Source organism: Anas acuta, chromosome 1 (genome assembly GCF_963932015.1).
Source record: "Anas acuta chromosome 1, bAnaAcu1.1, whole genome shotgun sequence".
Classification (NCBI taxonomy): domain Eukaryota; kingdom Metazoa; phylum Chordata; class Aves; order Anseriformes; family Anatidae; genus Anas; species Anas acuta.
The window spans coordinates 192,195,413-192,212,492 of NC_088979.1; the positions used below are offsets into that span (position 1 = coordinate 192,195,413).

Sequence of the window (17,080 nt, forward strand, 5' to 3'; positions counted from 1 at the left end):
CCATAAATCAGGGACATCATACCTCATCCTGTTTTATGACCACAAATAAAATTTTTCTGCAGTTGGCTCACACTTTTCCTCCCTTCTTCCACAACTGATTAATTCTCCTCGAGCCTTTGCCTCTTCTCTGTTCTTTCTCTTCTGCCTTCCCAATAATCTTGGACAAAACACTGTGCTGGGCTTCAGTAACAAATCGTTGGATCAGAATAGACCACTGCTGGTTTTCTAATGGTTCTCTAGATAAAGTTACAGTAATGGGAACTGTATGGTGATACTTTTCACAAACATTGCCCCATTTTGACATGCTGATTATGCAGTTCATACAGCCTCTTTTACGTGGTTTTCAAGACTATGTAGGACCAGCCCTAGTAGTTTGGAGTTTTTAGCTTTGAACAGAACCATGACATTAAGTGTTATGACGTGCAGAAAACTTATATAAAGGAAAAGACACACATTCAAGGACAAGTAAGTTTATTTCTATGGAAACATTGTCAAGCATGGCCTATGTCTGCAGTGAGACGCTAAGCAGTAAGAAGAACTGGAAGTCAGAGGTATAAATAAGGTGAGCATGGGAAAAGGAAAATGGCACTTCCACATGAGGCTAAGAAATAACTGGGTCGAGACGGGGTAATATTTTCTTTCTCACAGCAGAGCTAGTTAGTAATATGAACTTAAGTGAACAGGATCTTTAACTCATAAACGATGCCAAAATAAATATCTGAGAGTTGCTTATCTTTAATCTCATTCAAACAAATGAAAACCAGCTCTGCTTTTCTTTTCTCAGGCCTGCAGAAAATAAGGATCGTCCTTGCTATCCTGAAATAATTTGCAGGGAATCTTAGAATAAATAAATCAAACAGCAATAAACAAAATATATACTTCCTGTGGCATATTCACTTGAGTTCTGCTTCCTGACTGTAGAACTGGTTATGGACAGTTTCTCCTAGGTATTCAGGAAACAGCATCTACAGAATAGACCACATATGAGTCTCTTAAATGGCCCTTAGTTCAGTTTAGGAAAAGGAGTTTACCTGGCAGCTTTGTCAAATGGATTGAAGTAAGACTGTCAGGTTTTTCCTGGTGGTGCAGTAGCTTTTCTGCTGTTTCTTATTTCAGGAGATCTGCTCAACCACATTTTTTGGCAGTTTCCCATACAAGTTGCAGATTTGACTTACTGCCCCAAAAGGCAGTAAAAACAATTCAACTTTGATAGAGCCAGGTCACCATAAGTGTTTTCACTGAATGTACCTAATTCTCCTTACTTGTAACCAAAAGATGGGAAAAAAAAAAAAATCTAAAGAAATATCCCAGGAAATTGTATTGCATTCCTGCTGTGGTTTCTCCCCATGGCAAAATTGGGCTCTTGTTCTATTTCCTATTTATCCCTTATTTCCTTCCTTGTACCAGAAGGACTGTCTCACTGGGCCAAACTGCTGCCCTGAAGGCATCTGAGGAATCACCCAAGAGGTGGATAAACTGCTGCTCACACAGGTTTTTTGTAGAACTAAGTAGGTGGAGCAGTTTGCTCCCGGTGTTTGCTGAAGACCTGCATGGGTATGTAAGGCAGTGCATTCTGTATGGCAGTGGCTTCTGGGGCTTGGGGGTGATCTACCTTGAGCCAAGCTCCTCCTTCTCACAACCATGTTGTTGATGGAGATGATGGTTGAGCACAAACCAGGCTTTGAGCCTCAGTTTCACCTATACAAGCCAGCTGGTATCTACCAAGCCCAGGAAAGCAATGTGGGCAATAGGTGACTTTAGAGCTTGAGTTCAAAGTCAAGACAGAATTATCGTGAAATATTAATATAGACAGAAACTCAGAGAAGAAAATTTGGTGCAGGTAGCACTTTAGTTATGACAGTCACTTTCTTTATATTATTTTATTTATGCTTTGAATTATTACAGAAATAAAATTCTTTTCATCTGTGTGTTCAATTTGGTATGTTACCAAAGACTCAATAAACAAAAAGACAGCCAGCTATAGTTATAAAAAGTTGCAGCATAATGAAAACATTAGTGCTTAGAAGATTTCATAACTGTCTGTTTCCCTTCCATAGCTATTTTCTGCTGGAAAACTCTCAGGCTCCAAAGTAGCTGAGCTGAAGGCAAAGTACACCCTGCTGCATGAGACTGTGATAAGGTACAATATTTACAGATTTCTAAAGATCTTCTCCTGCTTCTTTGTAAATTTTTGATTTTACAACTTACACTCTGCCTTTGTTTAGACTTTGCATAGCCAAAACATTAAATTTTTTAAGTAATTTTCTGATAATGTTGAGGCCTAATTCTTACTTAAGATTTTCTTACAGTGATTTCTTACAGTGTGAAAGAGGAGAAATACAATATTGTTCAACACAAAGATTCAAGATAATCTGGGGTTTATAAATGCTCATATATAATATCTTTGTTTTTAATATAAACGTAAGAATAATGGCAATGGAAGGAAGTACAAACTGAAGTAAATAATACATAAGTTTAAAATAAAGATACATTTGAAGATTATGTGGCCAGAATTGTAACATGACAAGACTTGAACCTGCTGAGCCAACATATTAGAGAGTTTTGAAGAAGATAAAGGCCTATTTTTAAGAAGGAAAATAAGACTATTTTGACAGCTAAATAGATGTGAGGATATTCACAGTCACATCAGACAGGTTTGGTAAGAAATTTTAAAGGTTATAACCTGAAGCTTCAAAATATGATTCAAACTCTGAAATTCAGTGTGGTAGTTGTGAGTCTGCCCTGCTCTGGTGCTTGCTAGAGAGGAGACAAGAGAAGGGATCATGCTCTGTGCCAGGCTTGAGCAGGTCTTGTGGGAGTGGAAGGAAAAGAGGGACAAGATGGTACAGTTGCACTGTACTGAATGGCATCTCACAGACAGAGCAGCAGTATTGCAATATTTGTAATTCATATTTGCGACTGTGAAGTTTGATCCTGAAAACCCAGTTTTCCTTAAGGTTGACCAACTCTTCTAGTTTCATCCCCATAAAATGGGGATCTAGAATATGGCCCTGGCTGTGCAAAAAGTCATCTGACTTTGTTCAGATTAGTGCATGGCAAATGTTTTGGAGAAGTGAAAATTAATCCAGCACTCTAAACCAGTTCAACTCCTTAGAAAATGTAAATTTAGCTCAGAGCTAAAAACATTATGTGGATTTGGGACTAGTTGATTGAGAAGTTTTCTACTACACCAGTATTCATGGAGTTGAAGGAGGACTCCAGTAGCTGCTGATCTCGATTTACTTTTAGCCAGTGTAATTTTTCAGTCTTTGGCTGGAAAAAATACAATCATGTTGCTACTTATTTTATTTTGTGTATTTGCATAGAATTCCTTTATATAGAACATTATTCTATATAAATAGTTTCTTTGTGTGTATTATAACTGAAATAGGGCCCGAGAGAAAACAAGACTTTACCATCTTTTCTCTCATACATATAACTGCTGTAAACACTATTCACAAAAAGCATGAAAATATTAGATGACAGATTACATATCTCATTCTTTCTGTGGTTCTCACAGTAGTACATAACTGCCATACTTCTACACAAAAGTCAGAGAGCATTGTGTAGCACTCTTTAACGTTGATGTAGCCATATGTTAAAGTGAAAAAAAACACACATGAATCAGCATGAATGATAATTCCCACAGATGCATATTTTGAGGACTTTTCAGACATTAAAGATGGGATTCATTTCTCAACATGTTGATATCTGTAGACATGCACATCTAACTCAGTATCTAAAGTCCATTAACACTCAATAGAAAGAGAAAGGGTCCATACACTGCCTCCTTAAACAGACATCTGTAAGCATCTGTTTTTTATTATTGTTGTTTTCCATTGCCTAAAACAAAGTTCTGATGATGGATTCAGTATATGTTTATGCTGTTGGTCTCAGTCAGCTGAAGCCCTGCCCAACCTTGGAAAAAGTCACAGTTATGAAGAGCAGGAAAAATATTAAAAGATCCTAGTGCACTCATAACTCACATTATGTTCTTTTCAGCCTGTACTGAGCATGACCCTTTGTGATAATTTATAAAGCATTTGTTCTTTTCCTATAATCAAACACTCAAAAGAGTCAATACAATTTTTAAATTTTTATTTCTTCACCTTTAAATATGCAGTACAATTCTGTGGAGCAATAACTTTTTTTTTTCCCCACCTATTACAGTTAAATTTTGTTTCTTCCCTATTTAGTCTGCGATGCAGAATGTCTTCTGTGTACCAGTGTTGTTACAATGACATGTGGAAAGAAATTATGCTGGATGAGCAGGTCTTCAAGTCATGTGTGTTTTTTCTTTTAGTCATAGAACCCAAGGGAATAGCATGAAGCTGTGTCAGGGGAAGTTCAGACTGGAAATTAGAGTAGAGTAGAGTAGAGTAGAGTAGAGTAGAGTAGAGTAGAGTAGAGTAGAGTAGAGTAGAGTAGTTCAACTGGAAGGGACTTTCAAAGATCATCTGCTTGACTGTTTCAGAGCTAACCAAACAATAAAGCATATTATTGAGGACATTGTTCAAATGCTTCTTAAACAGTAACAGGCATGGGTCACAAACCACCTCTCCTGGAACCCAACCACCCTCTCAGTGAAGGACCTTTTGCTAAAAAGTGTAGATCCTCGTGACAGTTCCACCAGACTATTGTAACTGATCTCTCTGGTATGGATTTGTCTAATATGATGAATGAAATTAGTATGTGTGCAGATCACTTTTAAGGCTGTTGCTAGAGTGCACAGTTATAGTGTGGTCCTTTACCTATAGTGATAAATAGTCCTTTCAGATTTGCTTAGTTCAGCATTCTGGAAAGCTTAGAGATGTCACCTGGCAGATAACATCTTTGACACTTGGCTTCAAGCTGTTATATGTTTCTGAACTTGTGTTTGCTGCACTACTGAAGTTCTGGGAACAGGCTGTCCTCCCTTTCTGGTGCTGTCTCACCCATCCTCTTTGAAGTGGGGCTGCACCTGAAGCTTAAGTACCTGAGCTCATATTTCATCCCTGAAAACTCGTTTAGTCATATACAGTCATGTGGCCCAATTATGAATTTCATGTTTATCATCTGGGTTCAGGAACCTAATATGAATGTTCTCATGCGCCAAGCTTTAAGAAAGTCAGGTAATGATAGTTCATTGACAGTTTGGGAGTCTTATATTTTTAAGCCTTTTTAAGCCTTATCTTCAGTGAAATTTTTAATCACTTCATAAATCCCAAAGCTGCCACATCAGACTCAGCAAGCATATTTCTGCACTCATGGGATTCTATTTGTGCACATTGTGTATATTTCCAGTTATTTCTTCATCGGAATTTAAATCTTCACATGAAAAAATGCTGTTGGCAACTACAGTGAACAAGGTCTGGTCCAAATTCAGCACTTTTTTTTTTTTTTTTAACTTTTTATTACCTTGAAAAAAGTAAATCATAAGTATTTTGTTTTTATTGAACTTACCTTTATGAAATTTTATGTAAAATTTTAGTTTTATTTAAGAATACATTTTAAATGAGTGTGTATTATTGTGTCCAATTATATTTTCTCCCCAGTTCAGATTCATTATTTTGGACTTATGTAAGTAAGATCAAACTATTATATATCTCAATTTATTTTTCTATTTAAAATTTATGTAAATACATCAGCACATGAAGTTCTTTGTTCGTGATAAAGACACGCTCTTGTATCCTGTTCAAGTCTGTGGTTTTCTTATTCTCTGTTTTAAAAAAGGAAGTGGCTATCTAAGTAGAAATGTTACACAGAGCAATTTTTTTTCCTCCTATGTTATTTCAGCTATGTTTGTGCAGTACAGTTAGTTTTGTATTATTTTTTTTTTATTTACCATGTTAGCCCTGTTCTTTGTTGTGATATGTAATTTGTTCTTGCTTAGCTTGTAATATGCTCACAAATGTGTGTGCCAGTGTGGCCAGCAGGTCTAGGGAAGTGATTGTCCCCCTGTATTCAGCTCTGGTGAGGCCGCACCTTGAGTACTGTGTTCAGTTTTGGGCCCCTCACTACATGAAGGACATGGAGGTGCTTGAGCGAGTCCAGAGAAGGGCGACAAAGCTGGTGAGGGGCCTGGAGAACAAGTCCTACAAGGAGCGTCTGAGGGAGCTGGGCTTGTTCAGCCTGGAGAAGAGGAGGCTCAGGGGCAACCTTATCACTCTTTATAAGTACATTAAAAAAGGCTGTGGAGAGGTGGGGGTTGGTCTATTCTCTCACGTGCCTGGTGACAGGACGAGGGAGAAAGGGCTAAAGTTGTGCCAGGGGAGTTTTAGGTTGGATATTAAGAAGAACTTCTTTACAGAAAGGGTTGTTAGGCATTGGAATGGGCTGCCCAGGGAAGTGGTGGAGTCACTATCCCTGGAGGTCTTTAAAAGACGTTTAAATGTTGAACTTAACGATTAGGTTTAGTGGAGGACTTGTTAGTGTTAGGTCAGAGGTTGGACTCGATGATTTTAAGGTCTCTTCCAACCTAGATAATTCTGTGATTTTCATTCTGTGAAATGTCATCTTTGAGTTAGAAATTGCTAGAGATTCTCAATATTGGAGATTATAAATTCCTTTGATTTAAAAAATATGCTAAAAATTTTAAAAAAATAATAAATTATTTATATTTTTAATCAATAAAGGGTAAGTGATAGAGTTCTTTATTCTTCCACATCATTTGTAATAAGCCATTATATAAAACTTATATTGTGACAATATTGAGAAGTTATATACAATGATTTTTGTAGCATGAAGACTAGGTTTATATGTTTTGCATTGTATAAGAATTTTCATGTTGCAGTTCCCCTTAAAACTCTTCCATAATTACCAATGTATTTTAATAACAGTCTTTAAGATCAATTACTCAGCTGTCACCACAAAGGCTCCTAAACATATTATCAATACCAGTCTTTTAGCATTGAAAGGCTATTACAATTTGTTTCTATTAATCCAGACTTTGGAGAAGCAAGTGAGATGAGATAATTGATCAATTCTACAAGTCTTATCATACATTTCCACAGAGACCACAAATGTAACTGCAGCTTGGGTATCCTTAAGAGCTACTTCAGCTACCAGTGACACTCCAGTGATAGCAAGGTGCAGTTCAGCACTGAGTCAGTGTCCAGGTGTTTGCTTAGAGCTTGGAGATGTTGTATAGCCCAGAGGTGTTGTATAGCCCACATGGGCCCTGTTCTGGTGAATACCTCACTTTTTTTGGCCACCACACTGATTCAGATCTGACTTGGGTGTATTTACCTGAAATGCTGTCTCTTCACTGATACTAGGGTGTGCTAGACAAGTAACATAGACTAACTAACCTTGCATCTGGTTAAAATTAGATGAGATTAATCCCACACCAACACTACATATGCAGGAAAAAAAAAAATCACATAATATTCCACTGTTCTCATGGGTTCATAGAATAATTCAGGTTTGAACAGACTTCAGGAGGTCTCTAGTCCAACCTCCTCTTCAAGAGAGGGACAACTATGAGATCAAACCAGATTACTCAAGGCTCAATCCAGTCTCATCTTCAAAACCTTTATTTAAACATTATAGATAGGTAAGGAAATACAAATACTAAGCTTGTGCTTCTTATTGACCAGTTCTAAATTTTTCTATTTAATGTAGCTTACAGAAATCTGAGATCCAGCTATTGCAGGAAGCCAAACGTCTTAGTGAAAACCTGGAACAACAGCAACATGAACTGGAAAAAGCAGAACAGTTCCCTGAAGAATCTTCCAGTGAAGTTTGCCGAATAAGACAACAACTTCTTAGTTGCCAAAATGAATACAATGCTATTAAAGAAAGAGAGTATGAAATTCAGTTCAGAGTGAAATGGTAGGTGATAATGGTCAATCTCCACTTATTTTAAGTATAGGTTATGTAGAAAGATAATAACATAACCTCTTATTCAGTCTCCTCGCCATCTTACATGGATACATTTCTTGACAGTTATTATAAAGCAAATTGCCATGAGTTTGCTGTAGTAACCACAACATTTTAGTGATAAATAAAATTACTCTGAAGTGCGATTTATAGTGTGGTTTGTAGATAATTTTAATTTTAGAAGGTGTCTTGGTGTCCTTTGAAATACTGTTTAAGATTTATTGCATTGTATGATTAAAATTTAGGTAGGCAAAAATTACGGCAACAATTCTAGTCTAGGACACCTTCAATATGAAGTGTCTCAGAGACTCAGAGACCTGGCAACTGGCATTTAATGGAAACAATGTCATAAATGGGCCCAACACTATTTTAAACATCAGAAGCACACTTTATTCAGGTTTTTCTATTCAATTATTTACAGGAGGAGAAATATTTGTATAATTTCATATCTGAAAAATGAGAAATTTTCTTTGAAAGGTATGAATACTTGACATTTCTATAAATAGGCAAAAGTCCAGAATAAGCTTGATATTATTTACATTTTAATAATCTGTGTATATGAGTGTATTGTGCTTGAAGCTTCTATGGTAAAATGGTAGACAGTGCTATTTTAAAAATATGTACCTACAGAGATGAACTCATATTTTCATTTTGTGGGGTTCTTATATTTTTGGCCATCTTCAAAACAGTTTAGTTGGTAGCTAAACACAAATAAATAATCTCAGCAACTCAGCAGTTAAAATTATTTTTCTTCAAGGAGAGGAAGGGCACTGTACAAACTGCATAGAGCAAATTTTTCTGGCAGTTCTTTCTTGATTTTTTTTTTTTTTGTTAGAGCCAAATGTTTGCTCTAAGAGAGAAAGAAACTTGAGAAGGAAGCAAATTGGGACTGGGAGCAATAGAGGAATCATCTGGAAAAAATTACAGTTTTTTATGAGATAGCTAAACATCATGAGATTTCCTGAAATAATTACTAAATACAGAATTTATTGAAATTTACAAGCAGTCCAAAAACATTTTTTTCAAAATACCATGCTTTTTACCCATTTCCTTTTTTACATTACAAATATTTTTCAATAATTTTGCATTACTTTTCCAAACAATTATGGGGTTTTGTATGTTTAGGGGATATTTACTCATACTCTATTTTCTACCTCTAGTGAAAGGGAGATTTCTACAGAAACACAGGTTAGGTATTGCTTCTATTACCCTTGAACATTTATTGCATTGATTCATATATCTGAATTTAAAATAGTGGATTAAAAGTGTGGATTAAAAATATACTATTTAGGGTCAGCAATAGTGTGGAAAAAAAAAAAAAAAAAAAAAAAAAAAAAAAAAAAAGAAGGTTTCACTTTAATAAGAAACTTCCTCTGTTTGGTTTTATGTATTGCATGAGATCAAAACCATCTGTACAGTCTGACCAGAAGTCCATATGGCGTAGTATCTAAGAGCAACCAAAATCACAGCCCCTGGCCGTTTGTGAGGCAAGGACTTCATCAGCCAAATGCATTCCTCTGTATTTAGGAATCCTCAGCTGATCCTTCTTCCTTGAGCGTCTCCTTTCTCCCGCTGAGCCACATAGATATGTATGCTGCCAATCCTATTCATTCTACCCTACTCCAACACTAACATCCCTCTAAGCTCTGGCAAGTAACAAGAATGTAAGTGTGGAAATGAGAAACAAGCTATGAAGAAAAACAGAAAATGGATGTTAACACATGTTTGTAAAGAAACGATGGGTTGGTGCCTGTAAAATATAGTGAAAATCAGGGTCCAGAATAGAGTTCTGGACCCTGATTTTTTTTTTTAGAGTTCACCATAGCAGGTGATCTAAGAGTTACATCAATGTGAAATGAAGAGCTATACGTCTGGTTGTCCACATAGTAAAATTACGTCTTGAGATATATATGTGCATGGGCAGTGTCACAGACTGAGGGCAAACCTCATCAAAGATACTGTAAGTTAGCTGCTAGGTTCCCTTCATTTCTGGGAAGGATGGAATCCCATGATCTTGACCCTTGATCTCTCTGGAGCACAGTTTCCCTCGTTGTCCAACTGTGTTGGACAACAGTCCCAGATGTGCTTGGCACTTGCAAGAAAACTTCTCTTTGGGAATTATGACTAATGGCTGTTTAGCCCAAAAACAAACATACTGCTTATTTACCTTCTGCTGTATACCAGGCAGGAAACTTGAAGGGGAAAAGTTTTTGAAGGGAATATCCACATCTCTTATCTATTCCTTTATCTTTTTTTTAGTCTTGGCTAAGATCTTGTCTGCTCAGAAATACGGCTGAGAGAGAGCCTCTGCAGACCTTCCATTTCCCTGTTTCTCTAATCCCTTCTTTCTTGGAAGCATTTCTCTATTCCCTGCTGTCTTTATGTCCCGCCTCCCTTTACTTTCTCTGATAGCTAATGTCATTCAGTAACCTTTGTCCATTCAGATTCAAAACTGACAACAGTAAACTTGGCTTTTTCTCTTCAAGAATCATGAAGATATACCATAACATAGGCAAAGTGATTTTGTTTGCCCCTTACTTTTCTATGTTCTTTCTTCCATGTTGCATTTCTTATTCGCTTTCCTCTGTAAACATTTTTTTCCAGATCAGGTACACTTTTCAACAGCTGAAGGTGCTATTTTTTTGTTCTAATTCTTTATCGTTTAATAAAATTATTTAAATTGTTTGCAGCACTGTCACATCAGCACATTTTCAGAAATATTGTGACATTTCATAGCATAAAAATAAGTGCATGAGCTATTCAGAAGCAGCTCTGAAGTGCTTTAGCTGTTGGGGATCCTTTCTGAAGGTGCCTGCAGGGGTGCAACATCCTTCCAACAAAGACATGTGGCTCTTCTTCCAGCTTATACTCCTGCTCTGTTCTACCGTTGTATGGGGCTTATGCGCCAAGCACAGGAAGCAAATAACAGCTGGAAAAGATTTTGCTGACATTATAAAGTTTGGACCACTACCCCAGACCCAGAGCTGACTCCAGAATTACTCTTCCTCTCAAATAATATTGAGCAAATGTAGCAAAGAGAAAAAATAACAATTCCAATTCAGTTCTGGTTCAATTGCATTCAAACCCTTGAAGCTTCTTCATATAACTGGGACTGAGGTACCTCACTCAGTATAAATATACTCTGAAAAATCAGATCAGCAAGAGAACAAAAAAAGGATCAATGTGGTCAGCAAGGATGTGTTCTAGTTTGAGGAAATTTTTAATTTCACTAAATTTTTCATTGTAGTGCCTGTGGGAGTTAAAGTAAACAAATAAAGTATATTTTAAAAAGTAAGCTATTAACTTGAAATAAAATTATCTGTAATGGGATTATAGATGAGGCTAAGGGTGCCTCATTCTTGAGAACAATTTTCTTTCAACCCCCCAGTCTAACCTACAGCCCTCACAGTCATTTATCCAGGTAGCAAAATAGCTGTTCATGAAGTCCTGTGTGCTATTGCAGGCAAGTCAACATTGCAAAACTGACTTAGTCCTTGTACAAGCATTACAAATATGGAAAATTGTTTCAATGCTTGCAATTATTTCTGGATTAGTCATTCAATAATTACAAAATGAAAAGCTAAATTTGTATCCATAGTTTATTTAGTAAAGAACTAGAAGTAATAAGTAAATCAGGTTACAATTGAACTTGCTATCAACTATTCTTATGTCTGCATTCCCAGCACATACAAACTAAGCAGAGTTAAGAGCCTTACAGGAATGCCATGCTGGCAGCTTGTCAGCTCTGATATCTTGTCCTTGTGGTCACTAGATTTTAGCTGCGAGGTGCTGAGCAACTTCTGTGGGTTCCTCAGCACTCCCACCTGTGGAAGGGTAGCTGAGGGAGTTCATTTTCCTGTGTGATGGGATCCATAATGGTAGGAAGGTTTTGGTTCTTTGCTAGCTGAGGAACTGAAATGGACTTCTGTTGACAACTACCACCATATTTCTTAATTTCTGTGACAACTTTATTTCTGTGGCAGTTTGCATCTGTGAGCAAACATCTGTCAGAGAGACGTCTGGAATGTATTTTCATTAATGGCCCAATATGCCTCATGCTTTTTTCTTAGCTCATTACATCTGAATCCATGATAGCTTTTCATGTACAGTACTGCTATTAAACTTCATGAAAATAAGTAAAGTGAAAAACATTAGCAAATACTCCTCTTCTGCCCCCAGGTGTATGCTCCTCTCCTGCTCCACTGCCCTGTCTGGTACTCGCCAGTAAGCTACTTGAACTCTGAGAGACTTTTATACTCCCTGAAAGTAGGAAAAAAAAAAAGTTTATTTGTTGATTTCTCTGCTGTTCTGATGAGTTACTTTGGCTCACAGAGTAGTCCCCTAGGAACTCTGGAGCTGGCATGAGGGTTCTGTGGCCAAAAGCTGAGAAGAGAACCAGGGAGTGGGAGTTGAGATGCTCAATATTTATTAGTGGTAACATATTAAACTGATTCATAACACTTCATGAGACCATGCCCTAAGTAGGGTAAGATGATTAGTAACATTTTGAAAGTAAGATTAGTAACATTTTGAAACATTCATTTTTTGCCTTAATTGCATCTTTTAAAAGGTAAAAAGGTAAATGGCATCTAATGAAAGCAATTTTTTGAAACTAAACTATTTCACAAAACAGGAAAAAAAATTGTCAGGGAGAAACCACGAGTTTAAACAAAATAAAATGTAAAAAGCAATCCATGAAAGTGAATGCTAAGTATGAAAAATTAATGTAGTAAATTATTTAAATGTTCACATTTTTAAAATTATTACCTAAAAAGATCTCTCCTCTCCTCTCCTCTCCTCTCCTCTCCTCTCCTCTCCTCTCCTCTCCTCTCCTCTCCTCTCCTCTCCTCTCCTCTCCTCTCCTCTCCTCTCCTCTCCTCTCCTCTCCTCTCCTCTCCTCTCCTCTCCTCTCCTCTCCTCTCCTCTCCTCTCCTCTCCTCTCCTCTCCTCTCCTCTCCTCTCCTCTCCTCTCCTCTCCTCTCCTCTCCTCTCCTCTCCTCTCCTCTCCTCTCCTCTCCTCTCCTCTCCTCTCCTCTCCTCTTTACCCTTTCTTTTGGCTCCATTTTCTTTTTATCCCTGTTTATCACTGTTTTCTGTTGGTCTGCTCACTCTTAAGGCAACTTCGCTTGGTGCTTACAGTTCCCTGTTGCCTTTGTTCACGTCACAGAAAACGAGGTGTTCAAATCATTTTACTTTTGATGGATGGCAGAGTCTTTGTGGTGAAGTTGGAATGGCTCCACAGGAATCTGTCCTCATGAGTGAGGAATGTACAGAAGAAAAACAGTGTCAGCTATGTTCTCCTCCTAATTTTTAGGATTGCTCTTTTGATCATCTGGCGTGATACTAAAGAGGGCACAACACAGGCCGATGATGAGCTCTTTAATCAGTTTGAGCATGACTTATTTAATCAGTTTTCGTGGCAGTCAGAAAGCTATGGGTGTTTGTGCAGAGTGGACATTCATTAATGTGATTATGCCAGTCCCAAGGAGTCCTGCTAGGAATCCTGCTGAAATGTGTTTTGGATACAAATTGTCCTTATTAACTTATTAATATGCTTAGACAACCTGTTGGTAAGTGAAAATATTGTGTTTGACCAGCATAGCATTCCAACACAGGACTCAGCTGTATACTGCACAGAACCAAAGCTGCTATCACTGATTCAAAGTGGCTCAACTTCAGCTCAGTTTGATCCAATGTTGTCTATAAACAAAGCTACACTAAAGGAGTAGCTCCTGAGCCCCACTGCAGCAAAGAAACCACCTGATGTTTCCTTCTACTCACTTGGACTTGCACTGTATACCTGCAAAACAATCCTGTGTCTGTCTGCACTCTTCTGTGCAATTTCTGAAGTTACAGTAGTCTTTGCAATAAAACTTTGTTTTACAATTCTTTTAATAATATTTGGGGTAGGGGGGAAGAAGACTGATCTAAATCAATTTTTTTTTCTTTGAAAGTCTTTTTTTACACTCATTCACTCTGTGCGTGTTCAAACACTGGCATTCAAAATTGTTTTTAGGCTTAGCAGTCTTGATAGAGGCATGCCTGCAGTCTGACCAAACGCATATACATACATGCTGTAAAACAAACTAAAAAAATCTACTCTGTGCCTTTATTTCCTCTGTGTTGTCCATCTGATTCTGTGCTTGCTCTTTGTGAGTTTTTGGACTGTAGCATTGACTACATAGGTTAAGATCACCTTGGCTATTCTATTTAGCATTACACCCAGTTGCCTTAGTCTACAACCCCTGTCAATTTTCAGGACATTGTTTTTTGTCACGAGAGCCCATTTAGATTCAATGATTTTTACTTACAGTTGTTTACAGCATGAAAGTGTATGTGAACAGTCAAAGAAAGAAAGTTTCTTACCAGCAACTGCACTTCCTTTGATGTGTGATGTCTCTGTGGATATTTGTAACCCACCTACTCTTTCCTTTTGCCTCAGCTCCAAATTAAAATGCTGTGTTCTGCGGCTGGGAGGACCTGTGGGCGTAGTGGGCCTTCTGACCCCTTATATTTTGTTAGCATAAGCACAAGGGTGAAGGAGGAACACCTGTAGAAGGTGGTAAAACTAAGAAAAATCAGGTTCAAAAATGTAGAAAAAGAAAAAAAGAAAAAGAAAAAAAAAAAAAAAAAAAAAAAAAAAAGCATGTGTGGTCTATCTTTCATAGTTCCAGCTACTGTTCAGCAATCTTTCTCTAAGATTGGACACCTTTAAATTGTTCCTGAGGGTGATCACCATATATTTTAATCTAACGCAAGATTGGCTTCAATACTTTTTCTATTGTTTGATATATTACTAATATATTTAGCTCTGCTTTGATTTTCTTGTAGTTTGCAAGAAGAAAAAACACTTCTGGAAAAAGAATATGAAAGAATTCCAAAACAAAGTGTAAGTATGAAACATGGGAAAAGACATGTTTTGTGTTGTCAACTAGTGTATTAAAACATCAATGAAAATATTTTTACAGTGTGTAGCTCTAGAGTTCTTTCAATTACATAGAAAAATTAACAGTATATCATTCCGGTTTGGTAACTCTAGGGCAAGCAGTGCATACCTGATTCATAAAAGATCTTGATATTCTTAAGTTTACTCAACAATATTTTCTACTGTATTCAGTAAATGGATAACGTAAACATAGCTGCAGGTTCTAGGAGGTGAGTATGGAAAATTCATTTGCAGACAGAAATCCTGATAAATACATTTGTGTTTGCTGGAAATAAAATTCTGCTCATTATTAATCATATTTCATACCTTGTTGTAAAAAAAAGTTATCATAATTCAATGCCAATGAATTTTCTAATAGCACAAACCTGCAACTGTAAAAGGGAAAATAATAACCTGATCTTCTACTTAATTTTTAAAGGAAGCAGATAAGAGAATTAAAAAGTTGAAAGAAAATTGTGACGAGCTCAGCAAAGAAGTAATTCAAAGAAAAGCAGAAGTTAATGCAATGAAGGAAGACATTTTATCCAAGCAAAACCTGATGTTAATAGACAAGAAAGAAGTGGAAAAGCTTCTAGAGAACCAGGATAATTTAAAAGTAACACAAAATTAATTATATCTGCGTGTGTGTGTGTGTGCATATGTGTATACAGGTACATGCATTTGTGCAAGGGAGTAGTAAATCTCCTGGATGTTGTCATTGCAAATCACTAAATGTACTTATTTCATCATTTTTCAATAATCATGAAACATGCTGCTGTGCTATTTTCACTATTATTCCTTCAGGAAATAATGAAAATCCTGGTTTTGATAATAACAAATTGTTTTCAGAATGCCATATTTGCTATGCTGTGTTATTGAACGCTGCTCTAATACATGCTCAGATCCAAGAGACTTAAAAATATGCACCCAGGTCTTTGCAACTTTCCTTTCCATGGTATTAATAACAGTTGCCAGCATATTAAGAATATTCAAATGTATTTTTTGTTTTGCACACATAATGACATGGTAAATACCATAATGTTTAATTTCCACAGTAGCAGCTACTATTCCCTGGGTCAAGCTCAAGTAATTTGTAAATACATTTCTTGCCTAGTTTCACAGCAGTTCAATGGGAATATTAGTTCTGTGAAATCACACCAGATTTTGAGACTATTAACCTAACCTTTCTGTTTTGTTGCCAGGATGAGCTAGTTAAGATCCTTGGTGTTCCAGCACAACTTGGAAAAGAAACTGAGAAGATAAAATGGAAAAAAATGTATGTTTTCCATAAAAAATTATATATATATGCATTACTTATTTTCATCCATTTGTTATTGAGACTTTAGCATACAGTTGGTTAAAATTAAGATCAACATTTTCAGAATCATTTATAATCCAGTTAAAATCCATGCACTGTACAAAAAAAAAAAAAATATATATATATATACATATATATATATACACTATATATATATATCTACTATATACATATATATATAGCATATGCAGTGATGCAGTGAAGCAATTTATGATTAAATACCTTCTTCTAGTGGAAGGTGTCCAGGCCCATGGTGGTGGGTTGGTGGGTTTGGGCTAGAAGACCTTTAAGGTCCCTTCTAACCCAAGCGTTCTGTGGTTCTACAGAATTTAAGTACAATGAGGAACAATTTAGAACAAAGCTTAGTTGAAAATCGCTTACCCACTCTACTGCACTGCAATAATATGTATCAGATCTACTTACTAGGTTTTAACAGATAATAATGCTATACTATGTATACTGTGTAATCTAGCAATTAACCTTTTTTAGATATTCTAGGCCTCAGTGACAGCATGTTAATTTATCTCTGTTGGCATCAGTGAAACTGCAGCAGTTTTCACAGCTGACAGCCTGGTCTGAGCAAAATAATCCTTTTCCCTCAGTGCTTATGCAGCAGTTTTTTTTTCAGGTGTGTTTTACTGTGAGCTCCCATCATGAATTTTGGTGTCAAATATTTCAGCTCAGAAATATAAGCCAGTCTCTAGCCTTTCATTTCTCTATTTTCATGTTGCTGTTTTGTCCTCCATCGGAGCATGACGTGCTGCTTTCTGCATCTGTAAAATCTAATTGTTGCTGTGCAATGTCAGCCAGGTCACTCCCAGATGTTGGCAGTCAAATTGCCATCCAGCTGAACAGTGCTTTTTGTGCCCTTTTAGTTACACAGAAGGTTTTGTGTCTCCTGCTTGCAGTCCCAGTTTGTAATACAGTAATTACTTGACAATGTTAAGTTTCTCAGTTCTCAAATTTATGTAATGGTT

General features: G+C 36.7%; 1 protein-coding gene across 1 annotated transcript in view; it reads left to right on the plus strand.

Moving 5' to 3' along the window:
- The first annotated feature begins 497 nt into the window (after nt 1-497).
- Nucleotides 498-17,080, plus strand: part of CCDC146 (coiled-coil domain containing 146) — a 39,510-nt gene continuing 22,927 nt past the window's right edge. Inside the window, exons 1-6 of the mRNA XM_068670265.1 lie at nt 498-551; nt 2,058-2,140; nt 7,603-7,812; nt 14,692-14,749; nt 15,225-15,401; nt 15,988-16,061. Of these exons, the coding sequence (XP_068526366.1) occupies nt 498-551; nt 2,058-2,140; nt 7,603-7,812; nt 14,692-14,749; nt 15,225-15,401; nt 15,988-16,061 (656 nt within the window). The remainder of the gene's footprint in view (nt 552-2,057; nt 2,141-7,602; nt 7,813-14,691; nt 14,750-15,224; nt 15,402-15,987; nt 16,062-17,080) is intronic.